Source organism: Diplodia seriata (genome assembly GCF_021436955.1).
Source record: "Diplodia seriata strain FDS-637 chromosome Unknown scaffold_3, whole genome shotgun sequence".
NCBI classification, from domain to species: domain Eukaryota; kingdom Fungi; phylum Ascomycota; class Dothideomycetes; order Botryosphaeriales; family Botryosphaeriaceae; genus Diplodia; species Diplodia seriata.
This window is the reverse complement of record NW_027117310.1, coordinates 1878689-1895825: the sequence shown is the minus strand read 5'-3', so window position 1 is coordinate 1895825 and position 17137 is coordinate 1878689. Positions and strand designations below refer to the sequence as shown.

General features: G+C 55.0%; 7 protein-coding genes across 7 annotated transcripts; 3 read left to right on the top strand and 4 right to left on the bottom strand.

Annotated features, from left to right (window-relative positions):
• Positions 1–701: 701 nt before the first annotated feature.
• On the bottom strand, positions 702–2399 carry IPI3 (Pre-rRNA-processing protein ipi3; the record flags this gene model as incomplete). Its single annotated transcript, XM_066774767.1, has 2 exons — positions 702–2000; positions 2055–2399. 2 exons carry the CDS (start codon positions 2397–2399, stop codon positions 702–704), a joined length of 1644 nt encoding a protein of 547 aa, XP_066634886.1.
• Positions 2400–2776: 377 nt separating this feature from the next.
• Positions 2777–3631, top strand: SLS55_003288 (uncharacterized protein; the record flags this gene model as incomplete). Its single annotated transcript, XM_066774766.1, has 1 exon — positions 2777–3631. The coding sequence occupies one exon, from the start codon at positions 2777–2779 to the stop codon at positions 3629–3631; it is 855 nt and encodes a 284-aa protein (XP_066634885.1).
• Positions 3632–3868: 237 nt separating this feature from the next.
• Positions 3869–5550, bottom strand: RPN5 (proteasome regulatory particle subunit; the record flags this gene model as incomplete). The annotated part of the gene is made up of 5 exons (XM_066774765.1): positions 3869–4474; positions 4525–5013; positions 5065–5301; positions 5358–5414; positions 5467–5550. 5 exons carry the CDS (start codon positions 5548–5550, stop codon positions 3869–3871), a joined length of 1473 nt encoding a protein of 490 aa, XP_066634884.1.
• A 685-nt stretch (positions 5551–6235) lies between these two features.
• On the bottom strand, positions 6236–9546 carry AGO2 (Protein argonaute-2; the record flags this gene model as incomplete). The annotated part of the gene is made up of 6 exons (XM_066774764.1): positions 6236–6457; positions 6512–7006; positions 7057–7276; positions 7325–7851; positions 7897–8174; positions 8223–9546. The coding sequence occupies 6 exons, from the start codon at positions 9544–9546 to the stop codon at positions 6236–6238; spliced, it is 3066 nt and encodes a 1021-aa protein (XP_066634883.1).
• A 926-nt stretch (positions 9547–10472) lies between these two features.
• Positions 10473–11997, top strand: YEY2_1 (Valine--pyruvate aminotransferase; the record flags this gene model as incomplete). The annotated part of the gene is made up of 2 exons (XM_066774763.1): positions 10473–11395; positions 11448–11997. 2 exons carry the CDS (start codon positions 10473–10475, stop codon positions 11995–11997), a joined length of 1473 nt encoding a protein of 490 aa, XP_066634882.1.
• Positions 11998–12123: 126 nt separating this feature from the next.
• Positions 12124–14246, bottom strand: SLS55_003284 (uncharacterized protein; the record flags this gene model as incomplete). The annotated part of the gene is made up of 2 exons (XM_066774762.1): positions 12124–14164; positions 14215–14246. 2 exons carry the CDS (start codon positions 14244–14246, stop codon positions 12124–12126), a joined length of 2073 nt encoding a protein of 690 aa, XP_066634881.1.
• Positions 14247–15677: 1431 nt separating this feature from the next.
• Positions 15678–16947, top strand: SLS55_003283 (uncharacterized protein; the record flags this gene model as incomplete). Its single annotated transcript, XM_066774761.1, has 2 exons — positions 15678–15681; positions 16148–16947. 2 exons carry the CDS (start codon positions 15678–15680, stop codon positions 16945–16947), a joined length of 804 nt encoding a protein of 267 aa, XP_066634880.1.
• Between the last annotated feature and the right edge of the window lie 190 nt (positions 16948–17137).

Here is a 17137-nt window from a genome sequence, read left to right as displayed (position 1 = left end):
GACGCGGGCGAGCCGACAGTGCCGGAAAGATACGCTTCTCACTGCATGGAGCCAGAATCCCTGTAATGATCCTACCACACCGAGAGAGAGAAAGGAAAAAGAAGAGAAGGAAAAAGACCTCCCTGAAGATTTTCACTCTAAAACTAAGGAAGGGATTGACCTTGCTACGATGCCGAGCTCCCATCTGGTCCGTGAGTTGGCAGGTCGGTATCTGGGGTGGCACGACCGGGGTCTTCGGCGCCTCAGCGACGAGACTGCAGAAGCATTGTGGCGTATCTACCGGCGTTCTTGACCCAGCTTGAACATTCCCCGCGCTTTGCCTATCCTTGGCAGCGATTGCTGATTCCAATAGTCGTCGATTCTCGTAACAGCTTTCGACTGTCATCCACCATCGCATCCTTCCTGTCGGCCGACTCCCGTGTTGACGATGTAAGAATGTATTTTTTATCATTATTCTTTGTAACCTGCATCTACGTTCGTATAGATGTCCGAATTGTCCGTCTAGGAACAGTATAGTATCACTTGCACATCTGTGGACCCTTTCAAGAGCCCCATCACCCATCGCTTCGGAACCCGACATCCCTGAAGCCGGACGAAGGCTCGGGTGCAAGACCATGTTTCTGCTTCTATCCCCTGCCCGTCCCATGGGTAAGGGGCTATCGCATGAAAATGGTATCCATATCTTACACAAATGCTACTTCTCAATCGCCCAACTTCTTCGCGAGTCTCCGTACTCTCTCACTCCTCCGCTCCTTTTCACTATTCTCATCCGCCTTCTCCTTCTCGCTTGGGACGGCCGCTCCTTTGGACTTCTTTTTCTCTTCCTTCAGCTCTGCAAGCTGCTTCAAAGTAGCCTTTTGCACGCGCTGAAGAGATTCCAGTTGCTCACGCAGCTCCTTATTCTCGCGCTCCAAAGCCTCATTCGCGTCCGAGCCCGCGTCTTGCTCCGTGTCCAGAACCATGAAATCTGCCTCCCCGCCATTAGTGGCCGGCGCGGCATTCGTTTGACCAGAACCAGTGAAAGCACTCAGTTCGGCAAGACTGCGCTCCAGCATATCCGATGGGAAGCTGGAGTGTGTTAGCGCTTCCTCAAAAGCGCTCTTCTTGCTTGGCTTTTTGGATTCCACTGTGGAGACCGCCGGGCTGATGATTGAGTCGACGAGCTGAGCATGGAAAGCATATGCTGCTGGCACAGGACTCGAGACTTCTCCGTCACTGACATGTGCCTTCAGATCAAGACGCGGCTTTACGATCGCATGAACCTTGTACTTGGGATCGTTGGTGGAGGAAGGGAATCTAGTAGGCGCGAGGAAGGAAATGTTGGTAACAGGGCCGGGAAGCGTATTAAGCACAGACTTGATGTGCGTCGACCCCACAGGTGACCATGCCGCAATCTTTCCGGTGGAGTGGCCGGTCAGGATTGTTGTGCCATCCCAGCTTGACGTTATACTCTGAGCTGCTCCGAGGTCTTGGTTGGTGGGGCGCCACCTGGTCGAAGGTGCCGGTGTGATAGGTGTGTAGGATGTCTCGGGATCGCGGAGAGAGTCGACCGCACCGTTCGGTGCCTCCGCATCCCCAGAGACGTAAAAGTCGATGTACTGAATGCTGCCATCCTCAAATGTTGCGAAGAACCCGCGATCCGCCGCATCGAGAGTAAGAGCGAGGGGTGTGTCGCCAAGCAGGTACGTTGCGAGAAGGTTGTTTTGCTGGTAGTCCCAAACAATGGCAGTGTTGTCTTTCGACGCCGAAATGACTACATTTGCGCTGGAGGTGCTATGACCAACGGCCAATGCAGTGACGGCCCCGCGATGATTGGAGAGGGTGTGAAGCGGGGTTGGGTTTGCCGGTGCGCTGAAGGAAAGGAGGGACGGTATTGACCAGACATGGATGTTCGAGTCGGAAGAGCCACTGAGGAGGAATTGCGAGATCGGGTCAACGACGAGCACATTGACGGGCTGAAGGTGAGATTGTGGGCCTGTTAACGAACGACCGGTGCAAGTCTAATGAAAGTCAGTAACTACTCAGGCACCACATGGCCCTCATATCCAGCGTACCTCCCACAATATTATCCTTCCGCCGTCAGTACCCAGCACCAACAAGGTCTCGTCCAGCGCAAGCGCAAGACTTGTGATCCTCTCTGGAAATGGAACTGTAGCCTCTTGGTTTCCCTTTTCCCTATTGTAGACATTCACGACCGCCTTGTCTATTTGCGCAGCAAAAATATGTGACCGGCTAACCGCAACGCAGTTCGGGGCGCAAGCACTTTTCTTGAAAGCATGGCGCTGCGCAAGTAGCGGCTGGTGTTCGTGGAGGAAGATCCCGGCGTCCTTGGTGGCGGAAGAAGTGTCCGGTTTTCTGTTCGTGGTGCCGATCGATGCAAGGAAGGTTTCGGTCAACATGTCGTCAGATTCTTTGCTCCAGGCAGTGCTGGAGGGGTATCGAGGACGTGGCCGAATCGCAAAGCTTGGGAAATTTCGGCGGAGACGAAATTCTGCCGTGCACCACCGCCTTCAGCCCTATCGCGGCTTATCGCGCGCTTGTTCCGCTCTCCCGTCTCGGACACCGTCGGCGGCGTGTCGGAAGAGAGCCCAGCAAGCAGCCCACCTGCACTGACTCGACCGCTCTCTCCCTTCCCTTCCTCCCTCTTCCTTCTTTTTTTTCTCTCCTTGCTATGCGCCATGATACCCTGATCAGACCACTGTTTCCAACCAATTCCTTCCAAACCGCTCGCCTCCCGCAACGCACCCGCCGACTCTTCTGTTCCACCGCCGTCGCCATGGCCGCCCCGAACCCCACCAAGCCGGTCAAGATCCTGATGCTGCACGGCTACACGCAGACGGGGCCCCTCTTCCGCAACAAGACGCGCGCGCTCGAGAAGAACCTCGCCAAGGCCTTCCCCGCCGGCGTCTCCCTCTCCTACCCCACCGCGCCCATCCGCCTGTCGCGCGCGCAGATCCCCTCCTGGGACACCGACGGCGTGAAAAAGGACGACACGGCCGAAGACGAGGAGGAACCCGAGGCCTACGGCTGGTGGACGCGCAAGGACAAGGTCGAGACGGACAAGGTGCCCATCGAGGGCGAGGGCTTCGTCTACGAGGGCATGGAGGCCGGCTTGGCCAAGGTCGCGCAGGTGCTCAAGGACGAGGGCCCGTTCGACGGCGTCGTCGGCTTCTCGCAGGGCGGCGCCGCCGCCGGCATGGTGGCGAGTTTGCTGGAGCCCGGCCGGAAGGCGGCCTTCGACAAAGCCGCCGAGAAGGGCGGCACGCCGTTCCCCCCGAGTTTCCAGGGCGACGTGCATCCGCCGTTGAAGTTCGCCGTGTCTTACTCCGGCTTCGCCCCCGCGCAGAACCCGCTGTACGATGCGTTTTACAACCCCAAGATCAAGACCCCGATGCTGCATTTCTTGGGCAGCGTGGACACCGTTGTCGAAGAGGCCAGGAGCCTGAGGCTGGCTCACGCGTGCGAGCAGCATGAAGGAAGGATCGTCTACCACCCTGGTGGACACTTCTTGCCCAGTAGCCAGAAGCAGTATGTCGCTGCTCTAGTCGGTTTCATAAGGCAAATCCTCGCCGAGTCCGAGGGTGCTGGGAAGAAGGAAGAGAGCGTAGAGGATATGGACGTGCCCTTTTGAGCAAGCAAGACGATAGAGGTCAAGACAAATTAGAACAAGCGCATAGATGCGGTAGCGATGGATCAGACTTCATGATCTATCGCATTGACGGAATCTAGAAGTATATTACAGCTCCGCACCTCTTGCAGAGCATGGCCCAGACATAGACGGCTCATTTTATCTAGACGTAAAGTAGCCACCGGAAACCCGATGTTGTCATCAAAGCATGCGCCTAGAGACCCCTCGGTCTTCAACCACTTAGTGCGCCTTGCTAGTCTTTCCCTTCTCCACCTTGGTCGGTTGAATCCTGGCCATCATCTCCTCCTTCGTGATCAAATGGTCAATGCGCTCGAGCAGACCCAAAAGGCTCTTCATGCTACCGCTCCACTCGTTGAGAACATCATCGGCATCGCGAGGCTTGGCGAAGCTGACAATCTGAGCCGGCCGATCAATCTTGGCATAGATGGTCTTCGCAGTGACCAGCTCCGCAATGTATTTCTCAGTCTCGTCCTCCGAGAGGTCAAGCAGCTGCGTGAGGCGGGGAATCTGGATGCGGGTGTAGTACTTGGCCACGACCCGGACATTGTGCTCAATGACACGCTTCCGCAAGTCCTGCCAACGCTGGTGTGCCTTGGCATCCTGGCCAGGCTGTGCGTCGAAGATATCCGTGGAGCACAACTGCTTGCCAAATTTCTCGGAAGTGACAGGCCACCTGTTGAGCTCCGGAATGGTGAAAAGCTTAAGCAGCTGGGCTTCGACAGGTATTTGTGCATTGCGCGAGTCGCGGTGGATGCGGTGCAGGAGGTCGGATTGCTCGTTATCGTGGGGTGCGAGGATGACGAAGTAGATGACGCGTTGAAGTACCTGGGCATACTGTTAGATGGGGAGTTGTGAAGGTAATAGAGTCCACATACCGCCTTGAGCTTCGTCGAATCCTCCTCAACGGCCTCGGTGTCCAGGACTTGCCTGTAGTGCTTGCACACGTCCAGGTACTTGTCATCGTTCTTGGCCAAGAGGATCTGCTGCTCGTAGTAGCGCAGCTTGAGGTCGGTGACATCATCCAGAGGCTCGACCGGAGGGTCGTCGGGGCCCCTGTTCTTCTCCGCCTCCTCACGTTCCTTCCTCTCCTTCTCCAGCTGCTCCGGGGACTTCTTCGGCTTCCTCGCGAAGTATCTTGTGCTGATCTTCCGGCTCAGGATACCGGCCGAGGTCCAGTCGCCCTTCTCTATGCACAGCGCCACCTGCTCAAGAATGAATTCGGTCTTCTCCCGACGGGTCATAGAACCAAAGGTCTCGACTTGCAGCTCGCACAGGATATCGCAAGCAGCTTTGACGTCGCCTTGTTGCTTCTTGATGTCGGAAAGAATGCGGGTGACGCGCGCGCGCTCGACTTCAACGAAGATCTGCGGGCCATGTCAGCGGAAGCATTGCAGAGGGAACAACGGAAAGCTTACCTTGCCCTCGGTGACGGTTCTCAGAGTCTCGATGACGGAAAGCTTGGTGTCCAAGTTCGGGACAGCGTCCAAGAAGCCCATGACAACCTGGACCATCTTGGTAACAGCCTGCTTGAGCTGGCCATGTTTCTTGGAGAGCAGAAGAACTTGCTCGTTCAGCTGACCCCATTCTCCCTTATCCTTGCATAATGTGACGATGGAGACAATGAGGCGGGATGTGGATGCGAGATCTGAGGCCTATGAGCCGTTAGCGGGGCGGGCGCGTTTGGAGGCGCGGGCTAGGCGAGATGTACTTGACGAGTCTGCTTCTCGAGCGCAAGGAGCTTTTCGATGGCGGCTTGAAGGTTGCTCTGGCAATAGGGTCAGCATAGGCTGCGCAGGAGGATAGCAGAGCAAAAGTACCTTGGCAAGGGACTCCGCGTCTGGGATCGCCTTGTCGACTTCCTTGGTGAAGTCCTTCTCGGCCTTGAGGACCTCACCCGACATGGCTGTGGACGTGGAGCTGGAGAGGTTCGGGGAGGTATGGGTGAACCGGCGAGGTCCGACGGCGTGCAAGTTTGGGGGTGGCAGGGGTGATGGCGATGGCGAGGTGTTGAGGGCGGATGCGAAGCTGAGGTTGGTTGCTGTCGGAGCTACGTTGTGATGCACGCCGACCGAGCTCCCGCCTCGTCAGAGACCCGTCACGTGCCGATTCCACCACCGGCGTCATCTCGTCCCGTCCTTCTGTCCTCCGACACACCACCACCTTCCCATCCCGAAACTTGGCCGAAGCCTTACACATTAGCCCTATGGAGTATGCCATCGACTTGCTGGCTTTCCTCGGCCTTCTGCACTCAATGGCACCATAGCTCTGCTCTCGCCACACTGCGAATTTTGCAGCTCCAAGTTTGGTATCAATATCCTTGATTTTCTAGTCACATTTTACCACTAAACAGCCAGCACAGCTCAGTATACTGAGCTCTAACATAGGAGAAGGAGCAACAAAGAAGAAAGAAAAGGAAAGAAAAACACACACAAAAGACCGAACGCCTAATCCATCAAACCGGAAATTCAAACCAATAAATCGGGTGTCGGGCCAGAAACATGAACAATCATAGGGAACATGGTATCGCCGTCAGGGGGGGAAAATAAAGAGCAAGGAGAACCCAGTGTCCCCGTGTCGCACAAAAATCTAAAGCCAAAACATCTTCTTGCCCAAAACATGAGACTCCGGCCAGGCATCGCTGTCTTCGACTTCCTGGATGACCTGTTTGTACGACAGACTTGCATGGTTGGCTGGCGCAAGAGCTCGGAGGTAAGAACGGCCCCTCTCGCATATCTTCCCTGAATAGTAAACTGGCGCCACGTAAGACTCCGCCGCGGGAACAGCATTGATGTGACAGAGATTGTTCGTCTACGACGAAAGTCAGTACCATAGCACTTCGGGCTGGACCAAGGATAGACTCACAATGCTTTCAATCTCCTCCGGATTCCACTTGTTTTCATGCTGCAGTACAAAGTAGTGTGTGTTGGAGGTAAGTCCACACTGCTTGTTAATGTCGCAGCGATTCGAGTGAGACTGGAGATGGAAGTCAAACTCCCCCTTTTTCACATTCGGTCTCTGGAACTCTGGTGCGTCAACGACCGTTCCTGCTTCCAGATTCTTGGAAGTCGGTTTCCGTCCCCCTCTACCATCCGGGAAGAACCTAGGTCGGGCACCCTTCGATAAAGCGATAAGAGTAATCTTCGGCCCTGCATCCGGTAGAACGAGTCCCGGTGTCTCCTTGCTAAGCTTATCGCACGCCTCCGCTATCTGGCGAACCTCGTCGCTTCTGATCATGTCAAAGTGGTTCTCCGACACGCCTTCTCGAAAATACAGGATTGACTCCGGTAGCCGGCTATCATGAGCCTGCGCATATTCGAATAACATCTCCTTCAGCATATCGCTGAGGCCCGCAATTTTCTGGGCAACAACGTTAGCAACCTCAAAACCCGACGGGTGACTTGACCAACCTTCTCTTCTGGGGGTTGAAGGCGAAAGCGACCCTGATACTGGACGAAGTCGTCTTTCACGTTTGCCGTGATCGCCGCAATTGATGGGAAATTATCCGATGGACGGATATTGCCGGAGACAAGAGACGCACCGACAACCATTGTCTTTTCCAGAAAGGTCTTGAGACGTTGAAGGTCTGTGGGGCTGATCACCTGAGTGCTCGGAACGCCACACGTATATCTATGGACAGCTTTTGTGAGAAGCGACCTAGCGTACCCCAAGGCGTACCTATCCTCTGGCACATCAGTCTCTTTGTCGGCCATTGTCCAGTGCTTCATGGTTCCCAGCAACTTTCGAGCATCAACGAAGACTGTAGGGATGCTGTTCTTGTCGCACCAACATCTGATCTTGGCCTGGAGAGCTGCTTGTTCCTCTCTGGGCCCCTCAAGTCCCACAAAGAGCAACCGCTCTTCGTCTGGGAAACCCCGTGTGAGAGATGATTCTACGTTGCCCTTGTTTTCGAGGACTGACATGAAAACATCATAGTCATAAGCTGGTTGCTGCTGGTAGCGTAGTGCCCCTTCCGTTTGAAAAGCTTCAAGCAGGTTCTCGTATGCTTTCCGAAGACCCTTCTGCTCTTCTTCGGTATGCTTTTCCGGACCAGATTTGAGGGTCAGAAATTGAATCACTTGAGGGGATTCCGCAAACTCTGGAGCTCTGATTCGCATCTTCTTCTGAGAAATCCCAGGCGAAGAGCAGAGGCAGTAGCCTTTGAAAGCCTCGGCCGTTGGCTTGAATGTGATCTCAAAGAGGTCCTGATACGGTCAGCATATTCTTGCAACTTCAGACTCAGAACTCACCTTCAGTACTGCAGGGTCCAGAAGTCGCGCCACCTTACTGCTCTTGATGAAGAAGTTGGCGTCAAAGTTACGAATTGAGTCTTCCTGTTCTTTAAGGATAGCCTTGAACCCGTCCTTCATCTGTAGGGGAGGGAACTTGAAGATAGGTTGCTCTCGAACCCATAGCAATTCCATCGGAACCCAGATCTCTGTCTTCTTGTCATCCGCGGCGATTTCTTTCGCACTGGCCCCAATGTTCACCACAGGAAGTTCTGGGTGCTTGAGTTTGTAAGCATAGTCTGTAGCCGAATGTTAGCCCGATTCGAACAGATCGTTTCCGCACTTACACTCTTGAAAATAACTGCTCACGGAGATATCTTTTGAAGCTAAATCGCTTCTCTCGAGCTTGAACCTCTGTTCCGTCGCACTTTTGCCAAAGGACACAATCCTGCGTCGTCGGGTATCGCTTCGGAGGTCATCCGGCGTCTGCGGAGGCTTGATTATGCCTGATGCCGTACCACCGAAGGATTGCCTGTATCCCAGGGTGCAATCGAATCTCTTGATGAACGAGTGAAGAATTCTTTTTCTTTCTTCGGCGTCTTCTTGGAAGTTGTCTCTTTCTCTGTTGAGGTAATCTTCGTAGAAAACACCAAGATTACAGGCCTCCACAAACAACGTGGGACAGGGACTGACGGTCAGTACAAGCTTGAAGGGTGAGTCCTTGGATTCTGGAGCAAAACCGCAATTTTCTTCCAGGAGATTGACAGAGAAAGTCATCCCATGATGAAGTTTGACGTGCTGTTTCCCTTGGACGAGCTGGGCTCTTCTCTTCTGAGGTTTGGGCTCAGTACCTTCGCTCATGGCTTCCTTGGAAAGACACAGGTTCTTGTTGATGCAAAACCACTTCTCATCTTGGCTCAAAACGGATTGAAGCAAAACGTTCAGAGCGCGGACGTAGTTCTTGGCAGGACAGTCGCTGCCGCCGCCGAACTTGCCATCCGTCATGCATCTTGCAACATCGTCAAACTTGACATCTTGTTGGCGAAATACTCGAACTCGGTAGCTGCTAAGCTCTCCTGAAGGACTTGGAGGGTGTACGATGTCGAAGTACGTCTCAGAAGGTGCTTCCTGGAGGTTTGAGTGCAATGGTTCCATGGAGTAGATGGTGTCCATCCCGTCAACAACGGGTTTGGAGCCACCATTGCTCGCAAGGTGTTCCAAAGCCTTGAGCAGCAGCTGCCGCTTCAGCTTCTTGTTCTTGACCTCCCCTTGAGGGTTAGTCGAGAAGTACGAGATCGAATGCTTACAAATCCTTGCAGGCTTCGTAAGAATTTCGAAGCAGTTGCCGATGGTTGAGCGGATCGCAGTGCCAGGACTTTCATGAGTAATGTGTTTGTCCTTGAGACTTAGATCAGCGAGGGAAAGAGCGTCATCGATCATGCCGCTGGCCGTCGGGAAGTGGGAACGAGGTGTAGTCGACGGTTCATGGGAAGGAGCATGAGGGCCACAGCTCCACGATCCGCTTGAAGATGAACCTTCGCTGGGATTCGGAGAGTGAGGCCCATGGTTGCTGTCATTCGAAGTCGTCTTCTCTGGACGCGAAACCGGGTTGCTCGTGGTAGCACCTTCAGCCCGAGGCTGAGTGATTTTGTTGTTCGGCTGGTCGCTCATGCTGGATATCTTGGAATGAGGATTGCGGATTGGTCAGTTCTGTCGGTGGAATAATGCCGTACTAGAGCTAAGAAGCCTCTTTCCAAGAGTTGATGAGACAATCTGGTAGTGGAGGAATGAGGGGGCTTGAAGCCATTTAAGTATGCTACCAACTTGAACGTCTCGCCGCAGTGATGGGAAAAGAGCAAGCGCTTCGATACCAACAAGCCATGTAGCATACGGTTGCTTCTGAGTTTCTATATCTGCAGTCCTGTGTCTTTGCCACCCGACCAATTGTCTTCAAGTGGGACAAAGTCAGCAACATTACATCTCAAACTCGCCAACGGCCAATCACAGTACACGGGCGCATCCACATTGCCATCATTAAGCACAGGAGCAAGTACCAATCTTAATTTCACGGTTCTTAAAGCAAGCATGCGTTCTCAGTAAAACCGCCAACAGTTGCACCCAGCTTGAAAGGCAGACAGGCAGTTGATTGGCATTAGAAAATGCCGTTGACGTAGTTTGGGATACACATCCTTGCTTGGGGGTTTTGAATGTACATGAAGGCAATTCTTGTTGATTGGCTTCGGTTTGCCAGTGTTCAAGCGGCTGTCCCGGCTGGCGCAACACTCCGTCCTGTGATCAGAAGGGGACAACTCAAGTGTACAGATTGTGAAGGTGAGACTCCATCCAGATAGCCAACCACCATTCCGCACGTCCATATCATGGCGGACACTTTTTCCCCCACCATTCCTGGTACACAGTTGCGGTTTAGACCCATCCAACCAGCCAAAAGTGGGCGAACAACAATGACGTGCTTCCCGCTTCCATCCGCAACCCCACTTCCCGACGATCCGTATCGTGACAAACCCCCATCAATCAAACCACCAGCAACCACCACCACAACCGCCCATCTCCAAACACACCAGCAACAAACCCCAGCCATGCGCGCCCCGATCGACCTCCAACTCGGCTGGCCCAGCACAACCCTGCACCCCACCAGACCCCTCCTCACCAGCGCCTCCCCCATCCTCACGGCCCCAGAGCAATCCGCCGCCGCGCTCAACTACGGGCCGGGCCACGGCTACGGCCCGCTGCGCGCCTCCATCGCCTCCTGGCTGACCGAGAGCTACGCGCCGCGCGACGCCGACGGCCGGCCCTACGCCATCCCGCCCAACCGCATCATGGTCGGCAACGGCGCGTCCGGCACGCTGCTCAACGCCGTGCTGCGGCTCGCCGCGCCCGCGTACACGCGGGCCGTCTGGATGGTCGAGCCGACGTACTTCCTCGCGTGTCCCATCTTCGCCGACGCGGGCTTCGGCGGCGACGACGATGATGAAGGGAGCCCGAGCAGGATGCGCGGCGTGCCCGAGGACGACGAGGGCATCGACGTCGGCTTCCTGCGCGCGGCCATCGAGCGCGTGGAGGCCGAGGTGCGGGCCGGGACGGGGTTCTGGGGCGGGCTGGGGCTGCGGGAGCGCGAGCCGCGGAAGAAGGGGCTGGGCCCGTGTAAGATTTACAAGCACGTGTTGTACATGGTGCCGACGTGGTCGAATCCGAGCGCGAAGACGATGAGCTTGAGGCGGAGGGAGGAGGTGGTGAGGCTAGCGAGGGAGTTTGACGTGTTGGTCGTGACAGACGACGTGTACGATGTGTTGAGGTGGCCGGTGGAGGAGGGTGTGTCGGTGGAAGAGCTGGGCCCGCTGCCGCCCAGGATCGTGGATGTGGACAGGGTGCTGGATGGAGGGCCGAAGGATCGGTGGGGAAATGCACTGAGCAACGGGAGTTTTTCCAAGATCATCGCGCCGGGAATACGGGTGAGTTGGGTGGAAAGCACGCAAGCAGTGGTGGACAGGGTGATGATCATGTGAGTACTGTCGCTCTCCAGAATTCCCAGTTTGGCTAACCACACGCTACAGAGGCTCTACCCGATCGGGCGGCAACCCGGCCCACTTCAGCTCCATGTTTGTCCATCAGATGCTCTCGACCGGCGCCCTTCAAAACCACATCGACACGGTCCTTGTTCCCACTTACCGGCGTCGCTACCATGCTCTAATGTCCGCTATCAAAGAGTATCTGGTGCCGCTCGGCGTTGTCACTGATGTCGGAAAGAAATACGAAGCCAGCATCGCTTCATCAAGCCAGCTTTATGAAGGATCAGGTACTAGGTACCCTGAATCCGCTGGCGGCTTCTTCACGTACCTAATGCTCCCATCTGACCTACCCCAAGCTGGAAAGCTTGCAACCATTGCGCGCGACAAGCACAAGTGCAAGTTCGCCTTCGGCGACATGTTCAAAATTGAAGGCGATCCCGGAAGCGCGGAGAGGGCAAGGCGGAAAGGTGGTTTTGAGATGGGCATAAGGCTGTGTTGGGCATGGCTCGAGGAGGAGCAACTGGTCGAGGGTGTGTGGAGAATGGCTGAGACAATCAAAGATGTACGGAGTGAGCAATCAGGGCGATTGCGATGAGGTACGAATGCATTACGATTAGACCCCTTTCAGACTAAGGAGCATATAGACAGTAACTTTACAGACTGAAAGTATTACTATTCCCGCCCATCGCCCACGACGACGGCAAAACAAGAGTGCTGCCGCTCATGCCAACCACCGTTCCATCTTCCTTCTCGCACCCATCCAAACTCTCCATAGACCCTTCTCTTCGTCTCCATTTCTAGTCACAACGTCTACGCTTCTAACTTTATCAAAAGGCCGTTGCGACCTAATCTGATTTTCATCGAACCACTCTCCATGTAGCCCGTACGGAACGCGTTGCGGTAGCTTAATCGTGGCGACTACGTCCCGCATACTCCTCGCATCCAGAATCCAGAGTTCGCTGACTGCATCTGTCCCGACCTCCCCATCTTCGTTTAACTGACTCTCGTCAAAAGCGTAGAAGAGCAAGTATCCGTCGTCCTCGGTACGAGCGTCCCGCCTTGCCACAAATCGTGCTTCCTGTGCATACCAGCCGTCAGGCATCTTGAAGCACCGTACTGGGTCGCTCGGATCGTCGAGCTCTTCTTGCTGTGCCAAAATCTCGGGCACTGGCCGCCTGTCCACGCAACCGGTGACCTGGGATGGGGGACGCTGCTGGCCACGTGCGATGAGAGTCTGCACGTCTAGTTTGACCAATACGTCAACTGTAGCGGCTCTACCGAGGGCAGCGCCAAAAGATGAGGAACTAGTGCTGCATCCGTAGACGTAACGAGCGAACTCCATCGCATAAGCTGGGTTGACAGCGGGAAACTCGAAAGGGACAGCGGAGAGAGCATGTTGTACGGCAATTCGCTGAGGTGAGGACCGGGAGGGAAGAACGAAAGAATAGTAATATAGACGACACTGTTCTTCTTCATCCAGAAACGAAGAGATGGTTTCATTGTCCGTGGAGTCTGGTTCCGGCTTGGGCTCGATTTGGATGAGTGGTTGGACAAGAGGCTCAGCCCCGTCACGAGGAGATTCGAGAGCTAGTGCAGCATCAAATCCACTTGGCTCCGGTAAAGTGGCGAGTCTCTTCTTAGCCTTGGGTACTGGGACATTACCGGCACTGTAGACTAGCGTGGCTGACGTAAGCCTGCAGGCAAGAAGGTTGATTGAGCGAACGTCTCCAGATTTATCTTTGGAATCCCAAGAATTGGCCGTGTGGAAGATGCAGCATGCCGATGTTTCGAACCAGTGGACATTAGATGGGTTTCGTCGCGGGAAAACTCCAAAGCGCGAGGGCGCCGAAGGATCATATGACACGATTTGCTTGTTTTTGATGAGGTTCAGAGGGTCCAAAGTCAAGGGGAGATCCATGATAATGGTGTGTTTTCGCGAAACTCCGAAGTCATGCATCATTTTGCCACCAGAGACTCCAGAGACTGGCATGTTGATTAGTTTCGAAAAAGATGGGTTATGGGCGACATCGTCCGTCGCTGGGAGCACCGAGTAGTGTATATACGGAGGGGCAAAGGTACAGTGGTATAATATCATCTCGTTGGTGACCGGGTCGACCTTTGGATGGCCCGTAGTCCATTCTTTCATGAAGCTCAGCAGCCCTTTTCCTCCAAAGCCAACCTCATCAGCCTTTTTATCAGCTTCTCCCTCGGCCGAGATGCCATTGTACCAGCCAATAGTGCTCAAATCAGGAAGCGAGACTCTGATGGGAGGGCCGCTCTCACACGTGGCCAAGGCACGGCCGTCATGGTAATAGATTGCCGTATTCGCGACGCTGATTTTCTTGATGGCTTGGCGAGACCCCGGCAAGTGCGAGAGGATGACCAGGAAGACAGTTCTCATGATGCTCAACAGGATGGTGAAGAGCGAAGACAACGGGCTGACCAGCGTCGCAATGCTCGCCAGGATGGGGAATCTCAAAGCCCGGTTGGACAGCGAGGACAAGAGCAAGTCGGTCAAGACGAACTGAGCGACGAACTTGGGCTGGATCCGGCCATTCTCAGCGCGCTCGAACAGTACGCCAGCCAGCATGCCGTCGCCGTCGAACCAATGGGCATCACGGCCAAGCTCTTCATTGGTGATAGGGTTGCCTCCGTTGCGGACATATTGACCTCCAGCAAGCTCTTCGGGGATGGAGCCGGTGTAGGTGCAGGGCGTCAATTGCCGTGTCTGCTTGGTGGGCGCATAATTTCCTGAGAGATATCTTTTCCGGGTCAGCTGGCAGTCCTTTCTTTTGGAGGAGGCACAACATACGGGTGCTTCTTGGAGCCAGCAAGCTGAGGCATGTCTGCAGTTGTTTGTGAAAAGCAGCAGCCAAGCCAGAAGGGCGGGCGCAAGCTTTCAATAGCTCACAGAATTGGGGTGGTGTTACCGCGACGTGATGACAAGTGGAGAGCGGGCACAAAGAGCAACATGACGACAGCAAGCGCGCGGGGCGGACAGGCAGCGGCAATGGATGGCGAGGGGCGGATAGCAAGCGCGTGGCACAAGTGCATGTGCATGTGAACTGGAAGCGCTCGATCGGCATGGAGGGAGCTCAACGGGCGGGCTAGCTACCGGCGGGGTCCGGGCATGCACAGATTCACGCGGGCGGTGATGATGTCAGGATGAACCGCACAGGCTAGGTTGCGCCTGCCGCCCGTAGCTCCGGGCGCCCCTGCAACCCCTGCCTTCCACTCAATTCGCCCGTTGAATCTCGCGCCGCTTTAGCGTGTCATCCTGCCGTGCATAGCGCGAGCCCAGTCCGAAGCCGCTCTAGAAAAGAGAGAGCCGCATGCCGGCTAAACTTCAACACCATGACGACCGCAGCCTCTGCGCCCTGCCCGCCTGCAAGACATTGACCTCCGCTCCAGAGCTCGCCTCCACAGCGGATTCCGTCCACTGTGCCTCTCGGCGTCATCCCGCGTCAAGTGCGAGCCATCGTCCTCCGGGTAATGTTCCGGTAGCCAGTCGTGAGGATGGGTTACGACTATGCCCTCGTGTGAGTCTCACGCCCGCAACCATCCCAGCCCGCTTCTGACCTACCGACAGGCATCTCAAATACACCATCCCGCCAGCGGTAGCCCTGACTTTTCTATATCGTCCGCTGCTCACCCGTCTCGATGTGTATAAAATCCTCTTCCTTGTGACCGTCAGTATGCGCCTCACGCCATTGCCCATTGTTCTCTGACTCGATCAGATTGCTGTCGCCTCCTCCATCCCCTGGGACTCGTACCTTATACGGGCCGGAATATGGACGTACCCTGCCAACGCCTTCGTGGGGCCTACGCTGCTCGACATTCCCGCCGAAGAGGTCTTCTTTTTTGTCATCCAGACTTACACTACGTCGTTACTCTATCTCCTATTTAGCAAACCCGTCTTCTTTCCCATATACCTCCAGACCGAAAAGGCTCCAGCCGGAAAGACCTCCTGTTGGAAACGGTATCAACGGGCTGGCCAGGCCGTATTGGCCCTGGGCATTGGTCTTGGTGTGCGTGCAGTGAAGGCCGGGGGTCGCGGTACATATATGGGATGGATAACACTTTGGTTATTCCCTTTCCTGCTACTATTGTGGTATGCCGTTGAAGCCCTTTTGAGGACAGTTCAGGACTGATATGCGACAGGAGTCTGGCATATCAGCTCATACTTGGCATCCCCCGGTCCAGTTCTCTGTGGCCCATCGCAGTACCCACCGTCTACCTCTGGATTGTTGATACCCTGGCCCTGCGGCGTGGAACATGGGTCATCGAGACTGGTACCAAACTGGGCTTTTATCTGTGGCCCGGCTTGGAGATAGAGTAAGCGTCACCAGCATTTTCAAAGGACATAAGCTGACTTGGCTCAGAGAGGCTGTTTTCTTCCTCACTACTAATACCTTAATCGTATTCGGTTTGATAGCATTCGATAATGCGATGGCCATCCTGTACACATGTCGGGGGACTTTCTGTACTGTTCCAGCATTGCCTTCCCCGGCTCTGCTGGTTCGCGCTCTGCTCGGACCTACGTCGTCCTACGACGAGTTTTATCTTCATGCTCTCCGAGAAGCCATCGATCGACTACGGCGCAAGAGTCGAAGCTTTTATCTTGCTAGTGGCACATTCCAGGGCCGCCTTCGGGCTGATCTGGTTCTTTTGTAATTTTCTGCCCTGATCAACTCGATTTGATAGTCGCTTATTGGCACACAGGTACTCCTTTTGCCGCGTAGCAGACGACCTCATCGACAACGCTGCAGACTGCCGGGAAGCTCGAGAGTGGATCCGCAAACTCCGCATGTTTCTTGACCTTTCCTACAAGAACGTTGAGGAGAAAGCCCTACTCCGGGACCACATCGAATTCAAGTTTCCCCCCGAGGCACACTCTGCCCTCAGGTTTCTGCCCACTTCGTACCTGTCAAGCAAGCCCCTGTACGACATGTTGGATGGGTTTGAAATGGACCTTGCATTTGCCTCGGCCAGCGGCGAGCCGTCTAGATACCCGATTCAGACGGTCTCAGACCTGGACCTATATGGAGAGCGAGTTGCAGGTACGGTTGCGCATTCGATGTTGGAACTGGTTTTCCACAATCTACCATCGAACGCATCCAGAGATGCAAAGCAGCGCCTCGTGAATGCTGGGGCGAGGATGGGCGTCGCGCTGCAATATGTAAATATCTCGCGCGACATTGCGGTCGACGCACGCATTCAACGCGTGTACATCCCCTTGGATTGGATGGCAGAAAAACAGCTCACGCCGGCAGCTGTCATCCAAGCTCCTCAAGGCCCGCAGGTGGAGGAGCTCCGACTTCGATTGCTCGACCGCGCGTTCTCCATCTATGCGGATGCCAAGGGTGCAATCGAGCAGCTTCCTGACGAGGCCAGGGGTCCAATGCGTGTGGCGGTTGAGAGCTACATGGAGATCGGGCGCGTAATCAGAGAAGAAGGGTACAGGGTGCGGGAAGGCAGAGCTACGGTGCCTAAGCGGAGGAGGATATTAGTGGCATGGAAGGCGCTCAGGAAGAGCACGGCTTGAGAGAGAGGGTGTTTCGTAGTATGTTGATTTGCATCGGTTCGGATTGAGCCACCTTGTTCCCACATCATGCAACTATCTGGCCACATTTGGCCCAAATCTGAGAGTCTGGTTGCTGTGCCGCTTAGGAATCGCCATGCCAGATCCCTGCGGCGATCCCGCAGCTGGTGGGGACGGCGCGAGTCTGTGCTTC